The sequence below is a fragment of the Tachyglossus aculeatus genome, chromosome 7, assembly GCF_015852505.1.
Source record: "Tachyglossus aculeatus isolate mTacAcu1 chromosome 7, mTacAcu1.pri, whole genome shotgun sequence".
NCBI lineage: Eukaryota > Metazoa > Chordata > Mammalia > Monotremata > Tachyglossidae > Tachyglossus > Tachyglossus aculeatus.
In genome coordinates, this window is record NC_052072.1 from 35,981,256 (window position 1) to 35,996,218 (window position 14,963).

The following is a 14,963-nucleotide window of genomic DNA, read 5'->3' on the forward strand; positions in this document are numbered from 1 at the left end:
TTAACATTATTCTCAGGGAATGCATTTTACTATTCTATTTATTTTGTTAATGACGTGCATAAAGCTTTAATTCTATTTGTTCTGACAATACCACTATTAACATTATTCTCCTGTAACTCAGGGATTGCATTTTACTATTCTATTTATTTTGTTAATGACGTGCATATAGCTTTAATTCTATTTATGACGATTTTGACACCTGTCTACATGTTTTGTTTTGTCTCCCCCTTCTAGAATGTGAGCCCGTTGTCTATATGTTGCCGACTTGTACTTCCCAAGCGCTTAGTACAGTGCTCTGCACACAGTGAGCGCTCGATAAATACGATTGAATGAATGGAGACACGGCTTTTAGCTCCTAACATATTGAGAGTTTATAAACCTCAAATCTGTTCTCCCTCCTACCTAGACTGTGAACCCCATGTGGGATCTGATTATCTTGCATCTACTGCAGCGCTTAGTACAGTACCTGGCCCTAGTAAGCTCCTAACGAATACAATTATCGACCCCCACATTAATTACCATTTAGGAAGGTTTTTTTTTATTAATAGCATTGGCAAATAAGCATTTTAAACAGTTCCACTTCAAATCAGAAGCTAATTACACTACAGCCTCTTCTACCAAATCAGGATTCTTCCTAAACCGAGTTTACTTTTTAAATTCTTCGGCCTCTGCGCTACCCTTGTGCTCGATCAGTTAGCAGGCAGTGACAGAAAGGCCTTTTCTGCTCTTGAATCTTGTTTAGGTTTTGAATAATCCCAAGGTCGCCTATTTTCCGTGAAGCCGTAAAGTTTCCTCAGGGCCACACGAGCAGCTTCCTCCTCTGCAACCAGTACGGTTTCTCCTGGTCCTTCCGCTATTAGCTTCTTATCACTAGAAAAATAAGTGAGAAAAATGGTAAGTCCCCATATGCGTACATCTTAAGACGGACGATCAGCATGCGATGCGTTTTTAAATTGGCAGTCTGGGAGAGTTTATTTCTTTTTCAGTTATTAAATAAAGCCGGCAGGACTTTCAAAAAGTTAGCCCAAGGCATGTGGGTGCAGTTTCACCCCAACGGCTTTTATCAGGATGCAGAGAGAGAGTACGGAATTGGGTTATCCTTCAAAAGTACACCAAACTCTGTAAGAATGAATGAGCATGTCACCGGTCCAAAATGAGATTTATTACGCAAATAGGTACCATGTAGATGAGTCGCACTTTGAATCTTACTTTGGTCATGACGGTCCCCAGGGGCAACGCTATCTCTTGATACGAATCTTTCGATTCAAATGGTGGTTGTACAAGACAGAGGACCGGAAGAAAGCTGTTACTTTCTGAATTACTCGTGCAATTCCCGTTTCCCATGCCCTCGCGCCATCAAATTCACTAATCCGTTCATTCGACTAACTCGATTTGTATTTACTGAGTGCTTACTGCGTGCAGATCGGGCTTGGGAGAGTACCTGACAAGCAGAGAGAGGCCACTGGTAACCTGTTGCTTCTCTGAGTCTATCTTTGTGTGTTTCTAAGACTATTTCCCCCTCTTTGGCTTATCTCCACCTTTGTTTTTTTTCCAGGACTGCAGCTGCGTAGCAACATTTTAGTTCAGGGGCAACTTCCAAAGGGGGAGAACGGCAGGGAAGGCCTCAGGCCTGCAACTCTGCGCCAGCTCTCCGCATGGGCCTTCCCATTTCCCCGCGGGTTTCTCCTACAGAGAAACTGAGGCTGACCTCAATTTCAGGAGTCCTTTTCCAATCCCCAGTATGGTGCACGCAGTAAGAAGCGCTTAATGCTATCACCGCTCCTAAAGGGCTCAGAGCTGCCTCCAAACCACATGCTTAAGACAAGGAGTCGGATGGACCACAAAAACCAGTAGCAGCACGAGGTTAGAGTGGACAAAGGTGGGGAAAGTACGGCGGGAGAGAAGCTTGTCGGTATGTCAGTACGTTTTTATGTTACTTCGTTATTATTGCTTCAGTTGAGACCCTTTTGGTTTTTGGCTGTCAGTAATATTTTTGGAAGGGGCTAGGGATGACAGCTCGGGGCAGTGATAGTCTATCCATCTGCTTGAAGAGATGCGGATGTGACGTTGCCGAGTTCTCCTCCGCTTTGACCCACCGCTGGGGCACTCAAGAATGGCTTTCAGGACAAATGGCGTTCTCCAAGATTCCTAGGAAAGCTGAGTGTTCAGATTCATCTGTTGTACTGTACATAGTGGGACGGACCGCTGATTGAAATACACGAGGAGGCTTGAGAAACTGAAATAAGATGTCTAGATAAGGGTTTCCAAGTAGAAAACGTTTTACGGTCAAATAAGGTTCTACACAGACCAGTTCGCCCCCTCGGTGACTTTTGAACCCTAACAGTGGGTAGGCTTTCTTCGTACCCCAGCTTACGGCCAAGGTACGCGGCTCTCGTCTTGCCTCAGCTAGTCCCTAGCACCCCGAACCCAGACTACTGTGAGCCCGTTGTTGGGTTGGGACCGTCTCTATATGTTGCCAACTTGTACTTCCCAAGCGCTTAGTACAGTGCTGTGCACACAGTAAGCGCTCAATAAATACCATTGAATGACTGAATGAATAGTGCCCTTTCACATTCAAACAAAGCCTCTGGGCTGACAACACAGGGATGAGGGTGACTCTGTACTAATGTACATATGAGGTTAGAGAAGCAGCGGGGCTCAGTGGAAAGAGCCCGGGCTTTGGAGTCAGACGTCATGGGTTCAAATCCCGGCTCCGCCAATTGTCAGCTGTGTGACTTGGTGCAAGTCACTTCACTTCTCTGGGCCTCAGTTATCTGTAAAATGGGGATTAAGACTGTGAGCCCCACGTTGGACACCTTATAACCTCCCCAGTGCTTTAGAACAGGGCTTTGCACATAGTAAGCGCTTAATACATGCCATCATCATCATATGAGGTTAAAACTGGACACCAAATTTTCTTCCCCTCAGAATAGAACAGCTTTCAATCAATCGTATTTATTGAGGGCTTACTGTGTGCAGAGCACTGGACTAAGCGCTTGGGAAGTCCAAGTTGGCAACATCTAGAGACAGTCCCTACCCAACAGCGGGCTCACAGTCTAGAAGGGGGAGACAGAGAACAAAACCAAACATGTTAACAAAATAAAATAAATAGAATCGATATGTACAAGTAAAATAAATACAAACATATATACATATATACAGGTGCTGTGGGGAAAGGAAGGACTTTCAAGTTGTCCTTTGATTTGAAAAATAGAAAACGAGCATCTAAGTTGCCCAGTGAGAAGAGATTCCAAACCCAAGGCCCATTTTGGGACCTCAACCACTAGATTTATCCTCCCTTCCGGAGGAAGGCCGTTGGTTTGAGGGCGTCCCTTTGGTTGATGGAAAGTGGCGTTCTGAGGAGCACCCAGGGACGTTACTGCACAGCCACACCATGTACCCATTGCAGGAGGCTGGAACGGTATGATCCTAGGACCGGGAGGAACCCAGGGCTTTGTATAACACCGTTCTCTGGCAGTGGGTCTTCGGGAGACCGCCGGCTGGGCCCGAGCCCAGGAACACTCCGAGCTTTGGAATGAGAGGGGCATTTCATCAGACGGCGGCTCATCAAAACCCAGAGGGGAAAACTCATCACTTGCCCCTTTCAAAAATCATCATCAATCGTATTTATTCGCTTACTACGGGCAGAGCACTGTACTAAGCGCTTGGGAATTACAAATTGGCAACATATAGAGACAGTCCCTACCCAACAGTGGGCTCACAGTCTAAAAGGGGGAGACGGAGAACAAAACCAGACTAACAAAATAAAATAAATAGAATATATATGTACAAGTAAAATAAATAAATAGAGCAATAAATATGTACAAACATATATACAGGTGCTGTGGGGAAGGGAAGGAGGTAAGATGGGGGGGATGGAGAGGGGGACGAGGGGGAGAGGAAGGAAGGGGCTGACAAATTCTTAAATGACCAAAATAATGCTTAAAGGGACGTGGGGCCACAATAATAATAGTAATAATGATGGTATTTGTTAAGCGCCTACTATCATCATCATCATCAATCGTATTTATTGAGCGCTTACTGTGTTCAGGGCACTGTACTAAGCGCTTGGGAAGTACAAGTTGGCAACATATAGAGACGGTCCCTACCCAACAGTGGGCTCATGTGCCAAGCACTGTTCTATCAGGGGATGCGTTAAGTGAGCACTATGTGCCAAACACTATACTATGCCCTGGGGTAGTTAGAGGATATTCAGGTCTGACACATTCCCTTGTCCTACATGGGGCTCACAGTCTAAGTAAGAGGGTGAGTAAGTATTTAATCCCCATTTTACAGCTGAGGAGACTGAGGCCCAGAGAAGTTAAGGGACTTGCCCCAGGACGAACAGCAGACAAGTGACATGGCCTAATGGATAAAATACTGGCTTGGGAGACAGAAGGATTTGGGTTTTAGGCCCGGCTCTGTCGCTTGTCTGCTATGTGTGAGACTGTGGGCAGGTCACTTAACTTCTCCAGGCCTCAGTTACCTCGTCTGGAAAACGGGGATTAAGACTGTGAGCCCTTCGTGGGACAAGGACTGTGTCCAACCCGACTGGCTTATATCAATCAATCAATCGTATTTATTGAGCGTATTTATTAATCGTATTTATTGTACTTCCCAAGCGCTTAGTACAGTGCTCTGCACATAGTAAGCACTCAATAAATACGATTGATTGATTGATTGATTGAGCGCTTACTATGTGCAGAGCACTGTACTAAGCGCTTGGGAAGTACAAACTGGCAACACATAGAGACCGTCCCTACCCAACCGTGGGCTCACAGTCTAAAAGGGGGAGACAGAGAACAAAACCAAACATACCAACGAAATAAACTAAATAGGATAGAGATGTACAAGTAAAATAAATAAATAAATAAATAAATAGAGTAATAAATATGTACCTAGCACGTGGTACATTGCCTGGCATATAGTAAGCGCTTAAAAATACCACAGTTATTATTATTGCTCTTATTATTAGGCAGAACTGAGATTAACACCCAGATCCTCTGACCATCCTGAGAGACCACGCTGCTTCTCAAAGCAGCAGATGTCCAGCAATTTTCTCTGCAGTGCCAACTTCTCAGCAGGGAGTCTCTTCTGGACCTGGGAGAACTGGGCTTTCTCTGAGACCGCTCTGAAATGACAAGGACATCACGACCGGAGGGTCACTAACCAGTACAAGCCAACGAAGTACACCGCTAAAACCGTGCTACTTCCGGACTGCCTGGTAAGCCTGGGCTCGGGGATGGGAACGTTCCTCTTCGTCAGCTCGTCCACGAGGAGTCCCATGGGATTCACAACCTCCCACATTTCAAACAGCTCTTTCCCAGTCATCTGAGGGATCAAGAAGTCCTGAGGGGAGAGACAACATTTGCCAGGATCGGTCAGGGGGAAGGGAAAAACCGGCTTTGATTCAAAGTGCTCTCCTGACAAATGAAAAGAAGTGAAGACCCTCTTAAATTCAACCCTCTTCAACTCTCCTAAATTCAAACTCTGGGGTACATTCACATTTTGGGACAGCATCTAGGTCTTTCTATGTTTCCACTTCCTTCCTAGGACTCTTTTTACACTCGTCTCGTGACAGATATCACGAAAGAGGTTTAGTGTTGTCAACAACTCTGATAGAAAATAGGATACTAGCTCGATTATCCATGTTATCATCACTCAATTCCCCACAGAAAAGAGAACTGACTACTAATTTACGGCTCTCTCTCAGCTGAGGGGGACACAGCAATCAGCCAATCAATCAATTATGGTATTTGCTGAGGGCTTGCTATGGATAGAGCGATGATCTAAGCACTTGGGAGGCTACAACTTTTAAGTAGGCCCCATTTCTGCCCTAAAGAAGTGTATAATAATAATAATAATGATGGCGTTTGTTCAGCGCTTACTATGTGGTATGCACCGTTCCAAGCGCTGGGAGAGACACGAGGTAATCGGGTTGTCCCACGAGGGCTCACAGTCACTCCCCATTTTACAGATGAGGGAACCGAGGCCCAGAGAAGTGAAGTGACTTGCCCAAAGTCACACAGCAGACAAGCGGCAGAGCTGGGATTAGAACCCATGACCTCTGATTCCCAAGCCCGGGCTCTTGCCACTGAGCCACGCTGCTTCTCTATGGTACAGTGGTATAGCTTATGGTAGAGTGGGGTAGTTGAGACCCTAAAAGAATTTACAAGTAAGGGAAATAACAAGTACAAAGATCCGTACGTAAGTGGCAGGGGTGGGCAGGGTAAGTACAGCATTAAAGCCAAGTCAACAGGAGGAATATCATCATCATCATCAATCGTATTTATTGAGCGCTTACTATGTGCAGAGCACTGTACCAAGCGCTTGGGAAGTACAAATCGGCAACATATAGAGACAGTCCCTACCCAACAGTGGGCTCAGAGTCTAAAAGGGGGAATATGCAGTCCCTACCCTGTGAGACCTTCACCCAACTTTACCACTGATGAAAGGTCCACTTGAGAGGATTCCCACAGCTCCCCCAGGCCTCATGAGTGATCCCCAATTGATTTTTTCTTTCCTTAGACACGGCTCTTAGGTCAGAAATCACTGGAAAATCGAGTTGCTACTTTTAGAGCTGAGGAAAATGGCCAATTAGGTGTCAGGGTGCCACCCCGCCCCCACCAGCTGTCTTCCTTTTACTTACGATCAACTCTCTTCACCCAACACAGCCCAATTCTTCCTCTGTGTTCCTCTCAAACCTTTCTTCTCCCTGGGCCTTGTTCTTCACTTTCCAGCCTCTGCCCCTTTGCTCAGGCCATTTCCCCTTCCTAGGACTCTCTTCCTTTTCAAATCTTCCAGTCCTTGGCATCCCTCATCAACTCCTTCCTTCCCAGTCTGAGCCAATCCCACAACTGCCTTTAGCACTTACATGTCTCAACTTCTCTACTAATTCTACCACATTCCCGCTGGCGACAGAGGCAGCATTTTTCTCTCTCCTGCCCTCGCTGTTCATAAATGCTCTGCCTCTTTCTTCCTCCCCCATGAGACTGCAAGCTCCTCGACGACAGGGATCCTATCATCGACAGGCGTAGCTCCAGATAAGTTCCATTCCTTGAAAAGCGGTTGAGTCAAAAATGGTATCCCGGGGTAGGTTTTTCCCATAACTGGCTATAAATCGGGAGTCATTCCAGGACCACTCCGATGTGACTTCAGGTAAAATAAAATCCCTCTCTGACTCCTTCTTTCCACTTTAGCCCATTCCTGCCCACCCTATTTCCCAACTATGCTCCCTCCAAGCCGTAGAGCGCTGTTGTTTTAGTCTATCATTTTTACCTGAACTCTAACTTTAATGGCAGCCACCCTCTCCCCCTTCATTCATTCATTCATTCAATCATATTTATTGAGAGCTTACTGTGTGCAGAGCACTGTACTAAGCGCTTGGGAAGTACAGGTTGGCACCGTATAGAGACAGTCCCTACCCAATCAATCAATCGTATTTATTGAGCACTTACTGTGTGCAGAGCACTGTACTAAGCACTTGGGAAGTACAAGCTGGCAACATATAGAGACAGTCCCTACCCAACAGTGAGCTCACAGTCTAGAAGGGGGAGACAGAGAACAAAACATATTAACAAAATAAAATAAATAGAATATGTACAAATAAAATAGAGTAATATTCCTTCCCTTCTCTGCCTCCCTGACACAGCCAAAGAGCTGTAGACAGGGACAGACAAGGGGCAGGGTGGATGCGATTTATTCTCAGGCTCCCATTGCCTCTTGCTTGGGTGTTGACCTGACACTGCCTCCGTGGCTGGCGGGGGGGGCAGGGAATGCGGCGGCTGCAGCAATAATTACAATTAAAATAAAAAATGCTGCACTATGCATCAAAAATGGAGATGGGGGAGCAGGGAGAAGAGGGTCAAGGAGATGAAGAGGCTGAAAGAGAAGGCGGGTGGGAACTGACTTAAAGGGTCGGTGAACCCCGGGGAGTCTGATGGTCTGGCGTTCTGAGCGGGGATGGGGTGACGGAGCCATCAATCCATCAGCGGGACCGGTTGAGCGCTTAAACACTTGTACTTCCCAAGCGCTTAGTACAGTGCTCTGCCCACAGTAAGCGCTCAATAAACACGACTGACTGATTGGCACCGTACGAACCGCTGCCCCCGCACAGCACAGGCCGGGAGTCAGGAGGTCGTGGGTTCTAATCCCGGCTCCGCCGCTCATCTGCCCCCCCGCCTTGGGCCAGTCCCTTCACTTCTCGGGGCCTCCGTCTACCTCATCTGTAAAATGGGGGTCGGGACCGCGAGCCCCACGCAGGGCAGGAACTGTGCCCAATCTGATTTGCTCGTATCCACCCCAGGGCTTAGTACGGTGTCTGGCACATAGTAAGCGCCTAAGAATTATTATTATCAGATGTAACGACTGTGTACGGAGGGTTTAGTTAACGGTGAGGCCAGGCCGTCTCCCCGGCGTGAACATAATGTGCAATGATTGCCATCTCTGCTCTCTCTAATGCTTAGGACAGCGCTCTGTACACGCAACACGGGATACATACCTCTGACTACGACATTACGGGCGAGAATCGATAGTATACTCGGTGGCAACTCCTCTTTTAGAACCTGTATCCACCCCAGTGCTCAAAATGGTGTTTGACACACAGTAAGGGTTTACCGAATACCATATTAATAATAGGTACACTTCTCTGGGAAAGACTGCTACATACCCTGATGAAAACTGCTGTCTTCTGAGGCCCACTGCTCCGCAGTAACGCTCCCAGTACGGCAAAGAAAGTCTGCCGGAGAACGGCCTGCGGCACCGGGAATTCGGCGCTTAGCGCCAATTCTTCCACGGCCAAGTTTCTGGCCACGTGACACACCACTTCGGGGCCGGTGAGGAAACCGGCGAGGGCCGCTACGCCTTCCGGGGGCATGTTAGGGAAAGTATCTTCAAAGAGCCGAGTGAGGTAAGCGTGGGAGAAGGCAGCCCCTTGCTCGGAGAGCTCTTCATTATCTTTCAGATTCAGAGCCACCGCTTGCTTCTCGACCCCGAGGTCTTGGCGCCTGGCCTCCTCGCTTCGAATGTAACATTTGTTCACGAACGCCGTCTTCAGAAGCTCCAAGGAAAAGTTTTCATGGAGTCGGCGGCTGAACGCTTGTATTTCGGCCTGATAATCCCAGTTGGGCTTGTGTGACCTGAAAATTTCCAAGAGAACACGTTCGGCAGTGGCCCAGAGGAAGACAAGAAAGGAAGCGCTGTCCGAGCCCACAGAGCCTAACTTGTCATTTTCAATCAAATACCGGCAGGAAACGGACTGGAGGACAAAAGTGCTAAATGCCTACCGTTATTACCCGGGACTACTTTTTCAACAGGTGAGAAGAAAAAGCAGCAGCTATAATGAAAAATATAGTTTTCTCTGATTCCCCCCGCCCCCGGCCCACCAGCTTTTCACCTCTGCTCTCTTCTCTTCTCCTGATTTTTCCTTGCCCTGGTCGCATACTGACGTGTACATATGCCTCTTCTCATTCATTCTTATTTGATCAGATGACACTTTCCTTGTTAGTCACAGTACATAGCAGAGCAGTGTGCTTCTCACGCTTTAAAGCATACATTCAGACATAAACACATATGTTCAGCCAAATACACCCCCTCTCTCTTAGACCTATATACGTGGGCTTAGGCACGGACACACAGACACACGAAGCAGGCTTTGGGAGATGGAGGTAGCGAGGATGGGCTTGAAAAATTGTCCCCTCCATTACTCTCTCCCAGAGTTGCTGTCGCGATCGCTGTGACCCTCCACTTCTAAGCCCTGAAATCTGCTCCCAGGGGCCAGAATTTCCTCGGAGAGGGAAACGTTCAACAGTTCATTGAAAGTTCAGACAGCAGCTCTTCTGAGAGCCAACAAATATTCCTTGACGCAAGGTGTGGCCTTTTTAAAAGACGGCTGAACATCATTTTTGCATTATTACACGGATTAGGGACCCTGTCGTATTTAAATTTACGTGCCCCAAACTGACGGAGAATTTGTGATTTTATTCAAAGTAGAGCAAACCATTCTACTTTGTTTTTGACCTGGGTGAGGGACCCACACTGAGTATATTCGTGCTGCCTTCCTAACCATCCTCAGGACTTCTGTGTATGTTTACTGCTTTCCATTATTTATTTTGACAAATCTAGTCCTAAATATTTTCTGCCTACGTTCCCACTCAAAAGGTAAGCTCCTGGATGCGGAATGTGTCATTCTTAATTCTGTACTTCCCAAAGGCCTACTGAATGCTCAATATGCCAATAGCTTTTTTACCACGAAACTAAATGATAATACTAGTGGCATTTGTTACGCACTTACTATGCGCCAAGCACTGTTTTATAATGGTATTTATTAAGCGCTTACTATGTGCAAAGCACTGTTCTAAGCGCTGGGGAAGTTACAAGGCGATCAGGTTGTCCCATGTGGGGCTCACAGTCTTCATCCCCATTTTACAGATGAGGGAACTGAGGCACAGAGAAGTGAAGTGACTGGCCCAAAGTCACACAGCTGACAAGTGGTGGAGCTGGGATTTGAACCCATGACCTCTGACTCCAAAGCCCGGGCTCTTTCCACTGAGCCACGCTGCTTCTCTGTTCTAAGCGTTGGGGTAAATACAAGGTTGTCCCATGGGGGGCTTAGTCTCAATCCCCATTTTACAGATGAGGTCACGGAGGCACAGAGAATTAAAGTGACTTGCCCAAGGTCACACAGCAGACAAGTGGCAGGGCCAGGATTAGAACCCATGACCTTGGATTCCCAAGCCCGGGTTCTTGCCACTAAACCATGCTGCTTCTCTTGTATCCACCCCAGTGCTTAAAACAGTGTCTGGCTCCTAGTAAGCAGCGTGGCTCAGTGGAAAGAGCCCAGGCTTTGGAGTCAGAGGTCATGGGTTCAAATCCCGGCTCCGCCACTTGCCAGCTGTGTGACCTTGGGCAAGTCACTTCACTTCTCTGGGCCTCAGTTACCTCATCTGGAAAACGGGGATTAAAACTGTGAGCCCCACGTGGGACAACCTGATCACCTTGTAAACTCCCCAGCGCTTAGAACGGTGCTTTGCACATAGTAAGCGCTTAATAAATGCCATCTTTATTATTATTATATTCGGTAAAGTCAGAATTAGAACCCAGGTCCTCGGACTCCAAGGCCCGGGCTTTTTCCTCTAGGCCTCTTCCCAGGCTTCCCTAGGCCCCGTCGCCCTCCTGCCTGCCCTTCATCCCCGGACAACGATGATGACAACAGTGACGGTATTTAAACGCTTACTATGTGCCAAGCACTCTTCTAAGCGCTGCAGCAGATCCAAGACACAGGCCGGGTCCTACAGACGAGGCAACTGAGGCCCAGACAATAATAATGATGGTATTTATTAAGCGCCTATTATGTGCCAAGCACTGTTCTAAGCACTGGGGGAGATACAAGGTAATCAGGTTGCCCCACGTGGGACTCACAGTCTTCATCCCCATTTTCCAGATGAGGTCACTGAGGCCCAGAGAAGTGAAGTGATTTACCCAAGGTCACCCGGCAGACAAGTGGGGGAGCCGGGATTAGAACCCACGTCCTCTGATTCCCCAGCCCGGGCTCTTGCCACTGAGCCACGCTAATTCATTCATTCACTCAATCGTATTTATTGAGCGCTTACTATGTGCAGAGCACTGGACTAAGCGCTTGGGAAGTACAAATTGGCAACAGAAAGAGACGGTCCCCAATAATAATAATAATGATGGCATTTATTAAGCGCTTACTGCGTGCAAAGCACCGTTCTAAGCGCTGGGCAGGTTACAAGGTGATCAGGTTGTCCCACGGGGGGCTCACAGTCTTACTCCCCATTTCACAGATGCGGTAACTGAGGCCCAGAGAAGTGAAGTGACTTGCCGAAAGTCACCCAGCTGACAAGTGGGTGGAGCCGGGATTTGAACCCGTGACCTCTGACTCCAAAGCCCGGGTTCTTTCCACTGAGCCACGCTGCTTCTCAACAATGCTCTCAAATGACTCACCCAAGGTCACCTGTGTGACTTGGGGCAAGTCACTCCACTTCTCTGGGCCTCAGTTCCCTCATCTGTAAAATGGGGATGAAGACTGTGAGCCCCCCGTGGGACAACCTGATCACCCTGGCACCTCCCCAGCGCTTTAGAGAAGCAGCGTGGCTCAGTGGAAAGAGCCCGGGCTTTGGAGTCAGGGGTCAGGGGTTCGAATCCCAGCTCCGCCAATTGTCAGCTGTGACACTTTGGGCGAGTCACTTCACTTCTCTGGGCCTCAGTTCCCTCAGCTGTAAAATGGGGATGAAGACTGTGAGCCCCCATGGGACAACCAGATCTCCTTCATCATCAATCGTATTTATTGAGCGCTGTGTGCAGAGCGCTGTACTAAGCGCTTGGGAAGTACAAATTGGCATCATATAGAGACGGTCCCTACCCAACAGTGGGCTCACAGTCTAAAGGCCCAGTCTCCTTGTAATTTCCCCAGCGCTTAGAACAGTGCTTTGCACATAGTAAGCGCTATACAAATGCCATTCATCATCATCATCATCATCAATCGTATTTATTGAGCACTTACTATGTGCAGAGCACCGTACTAAGCGCTTGGGAAGTACAAATTGGCAACATATAGAGACGGTCCCTACCCAACAGTGGGCTCACAGTCTAAAGGCCCAGTCTCCTTGTAACCTCCCCAGCGCTTAGAACAGTGCTTTGCACATAGTAAGCGCTAAACAAATGCCATTCATCACCATCATCATCATCAATCGTATTTATTGAGCGCTTACTGTGTGCAGGGCACTGTACTAAGCGCTTGGGAAGTACAAACTGGCATCATATAGAGACGGTCCCTACCCAACAGTGGGCTCACAGTCTAAAGGCCCAGTCTCCTTGTAACCTCCCCAGCGCTTAGGACAGTGCTTTGTACATAGTAAGCGCTATACAAATGCCATTCATCATCATCATCATCAATCATATTTATTGAGCGCTATGTGCAGAGCGCTGTACTAAGCGCTCAGGAAGTACAAATTGGCAACATATAGAGACGGTCATCATCATCATGAATCGTATTTATTGAGCGCTTACTGTGTGCAGAGCACTGTACTAAGCGCTTGGGAAGTACAAATTGGCAACATATAGAGACAGTCATCATCATCATCATCAATCGTATTTATCGAGTGCTTACTATGTGCAGAGCACTGGACTAAGCGCTTGGGAAGTACAAATTGGCAACATGTGGTGACGGTCCCTACCCAACAGTGGGCTCACAATCTAAAAGGGGGAGACAGAGAACAAAACCAAACATACTAACAAAATAAAATAAATAGAATAGACATGTACAAGCAAAATAGAGTAATAAATATGTACAAATATAAATATATGTATAAGTATACATATGTATTATTAGGAATGAGTGACTGACGACTCCCCCCATCTTACCTCCTTCCCTTCCCCGCAGCACCTGTATATATGTATATATGTTTGTACATATTTATTACTCTATTTATTTTACTTGTACCTATCTATTCTATTTATTTTATTTTGTTAGTATGTTTTTTGTTCTCCGTCTCCCCCTTATAGACTGTGAGCCCACTGTTGGGTAGGGACTGTCTCTAGATGTTGCCAACTTGGACTTCCCAAGCGCTTAGCACAGCGCTCTGCGCACAGTCAGCGCTCAATAAATACGACTGATGATGATGATACGTTTGTACGTATTTATTACTCTATTTATTTTACTTGTACATCTTCTATCCATTTTATTTTGTTAATCTGTTTTGTTCTCCGTCTCCCCCTTTTAGACTGTGAGCCCACTGTGGGGTAGGGCCCGTCTCTACGTGTTGCCAACTTGGACTTCCCAAGCGCTTAGCACAGCGCTCTGCGCACAGTAAGCGCTCAATAAATACGATTGATGATGACTGAATGAATGAGTAGGTGACTGTGTGGCCGCTTGGAGCATAGTAAGCGCTTAATAGATGCCGTCGTCGTTTATTATCATTATTATAGTGAATGTGCCATGGTGATGATGATGATTGGGGTTGTAGGGTCCCACCCGTGGCGTCCCGTACCGGCGGGAGGGCGTCGGCGGCGGGTCCTTGAGCGCCCGTCGGCGTTCCCGCTGGGCCCTGAGGAGGAGGGCGGCCTTCAGCCCCCGTTTGGCGGACCGGCGCGGCGCCAGGAGCAGGGGAAGGGCCCGGGGGACGGGCAGGGCCCGCCTCCACGCCGCCATCACGGCCGCCATGACGGCCCGCTCTGAGGCGAAGCGGCCGACCGGAAGTGGGACGGAGCCCGCCGGAAGTAGGAAGGGGTTCCCCCCCTCACACCCCGCGCACGCGCCGGAAGTCGAAGGCGGGAGCGCCGCGAGACGCCCAACGCGCAGGCTCCTTTTCCCTCAGGCCACAGCTGGTCAGGCAGTCACTGCCAGTCACTCATTCATTCAGTCAGTCAGTTATTCACTCAGTCATTCAGTCACTGCCAGTCACTCATTCATTCATTCAGTTAGTCGGTCATTTATTCATTCAGTCAGTCACAGTCATTCAGTCAGTCACTCATTCAGTCAGTCAGTCACTGCCAGTCACTCATTCATTCATTCAGGCAGTTATTCAGTCATTCAGTTAGTCGGTCATTCATTCATTCAGTCATTCATTCATTCATTTATTCATTCATTCAGTCACAGTCATTCAGTCACTCATTCATTCAGTCAGTCACTGCCAGTCACTCATTCATTCATTCAGGCAGTTATTCAGTCATTCAGTTAGTCGGTCATTCATTCATTCAGTCAGTCATTCATTCATTTATTCATTCAGTCAGTCACAGTCATTCAGTCACTCATTCATTGTCAGTCACTGCCAGTCACTCATTCATTCATTCAGTCACTTATTCAGTCATTCAGTTAGTCGGTCATTCATTCATTCATTCATTCATTTATTCATTCAGTCAGTCACAGTCATTCAGTCAGTCAGTCACTCATTCAGTCAGTCAGTCACTGCCAGTCACTCATTCATTCATTCAGTCACTTATTC

At 47.5% G+C, this 14,963-nt stretch overlaps 1 protein-coding gene across 1 annotated transcript; it reads right to left on the reverse strand.

Annotated features, from left to right (window-relative positions):
* Positions 1-515: 515 nt before the first annotated feature.
* MRPL44 (mitochondrial ribosomal protein L44) lies at positions 516-14,185 on the reverse strand. The gene is made up of 4 exons (XM_038749795.1): positions 14,010-14,185; positions 8,669-9,137; positions 5,171-5,349; positions 516-870 (listed from the first exon to the last, which is right to left on the reverse strand). The coding sequence occupies exons 1-4, from the start codon at positions 14,180-14,182 to the stop codon at positions 690-692; spliced, it is 1,002 nt and encodes a 333-aa protein (XP_038605723.1). The 5' UTR covers positions 14,183-14,185; the 3' UTR covers positions 516-689.
* Between the last annotated feature and the right edge of the window lie 778 nt (positions 14,186-14,963).

Coding starts and splice junctions, on each gene's coding strand:
- MRPL44 (XM_038749795.1), bottom strand. CDS start 14,182: ATGGCGGCCGTGATGGCGGCGTGGAGGCGGGCCCTGCCCGTCCCCCGG. Junction 9,138..14,009: donor CCGCCGACGCCCTCCCGCCG/GTACGGGACGCC, acceptor GGAAATTTTCAG/GTCACACAAGCCCAACTGGG. Junction 5,350..8,668: donor AGACAGCAGTTTTCATCAGG/GTATGTAGCAGT, acceptor CTCTCCCCTCAG/GACTTCTTGATCCCTCAGAT.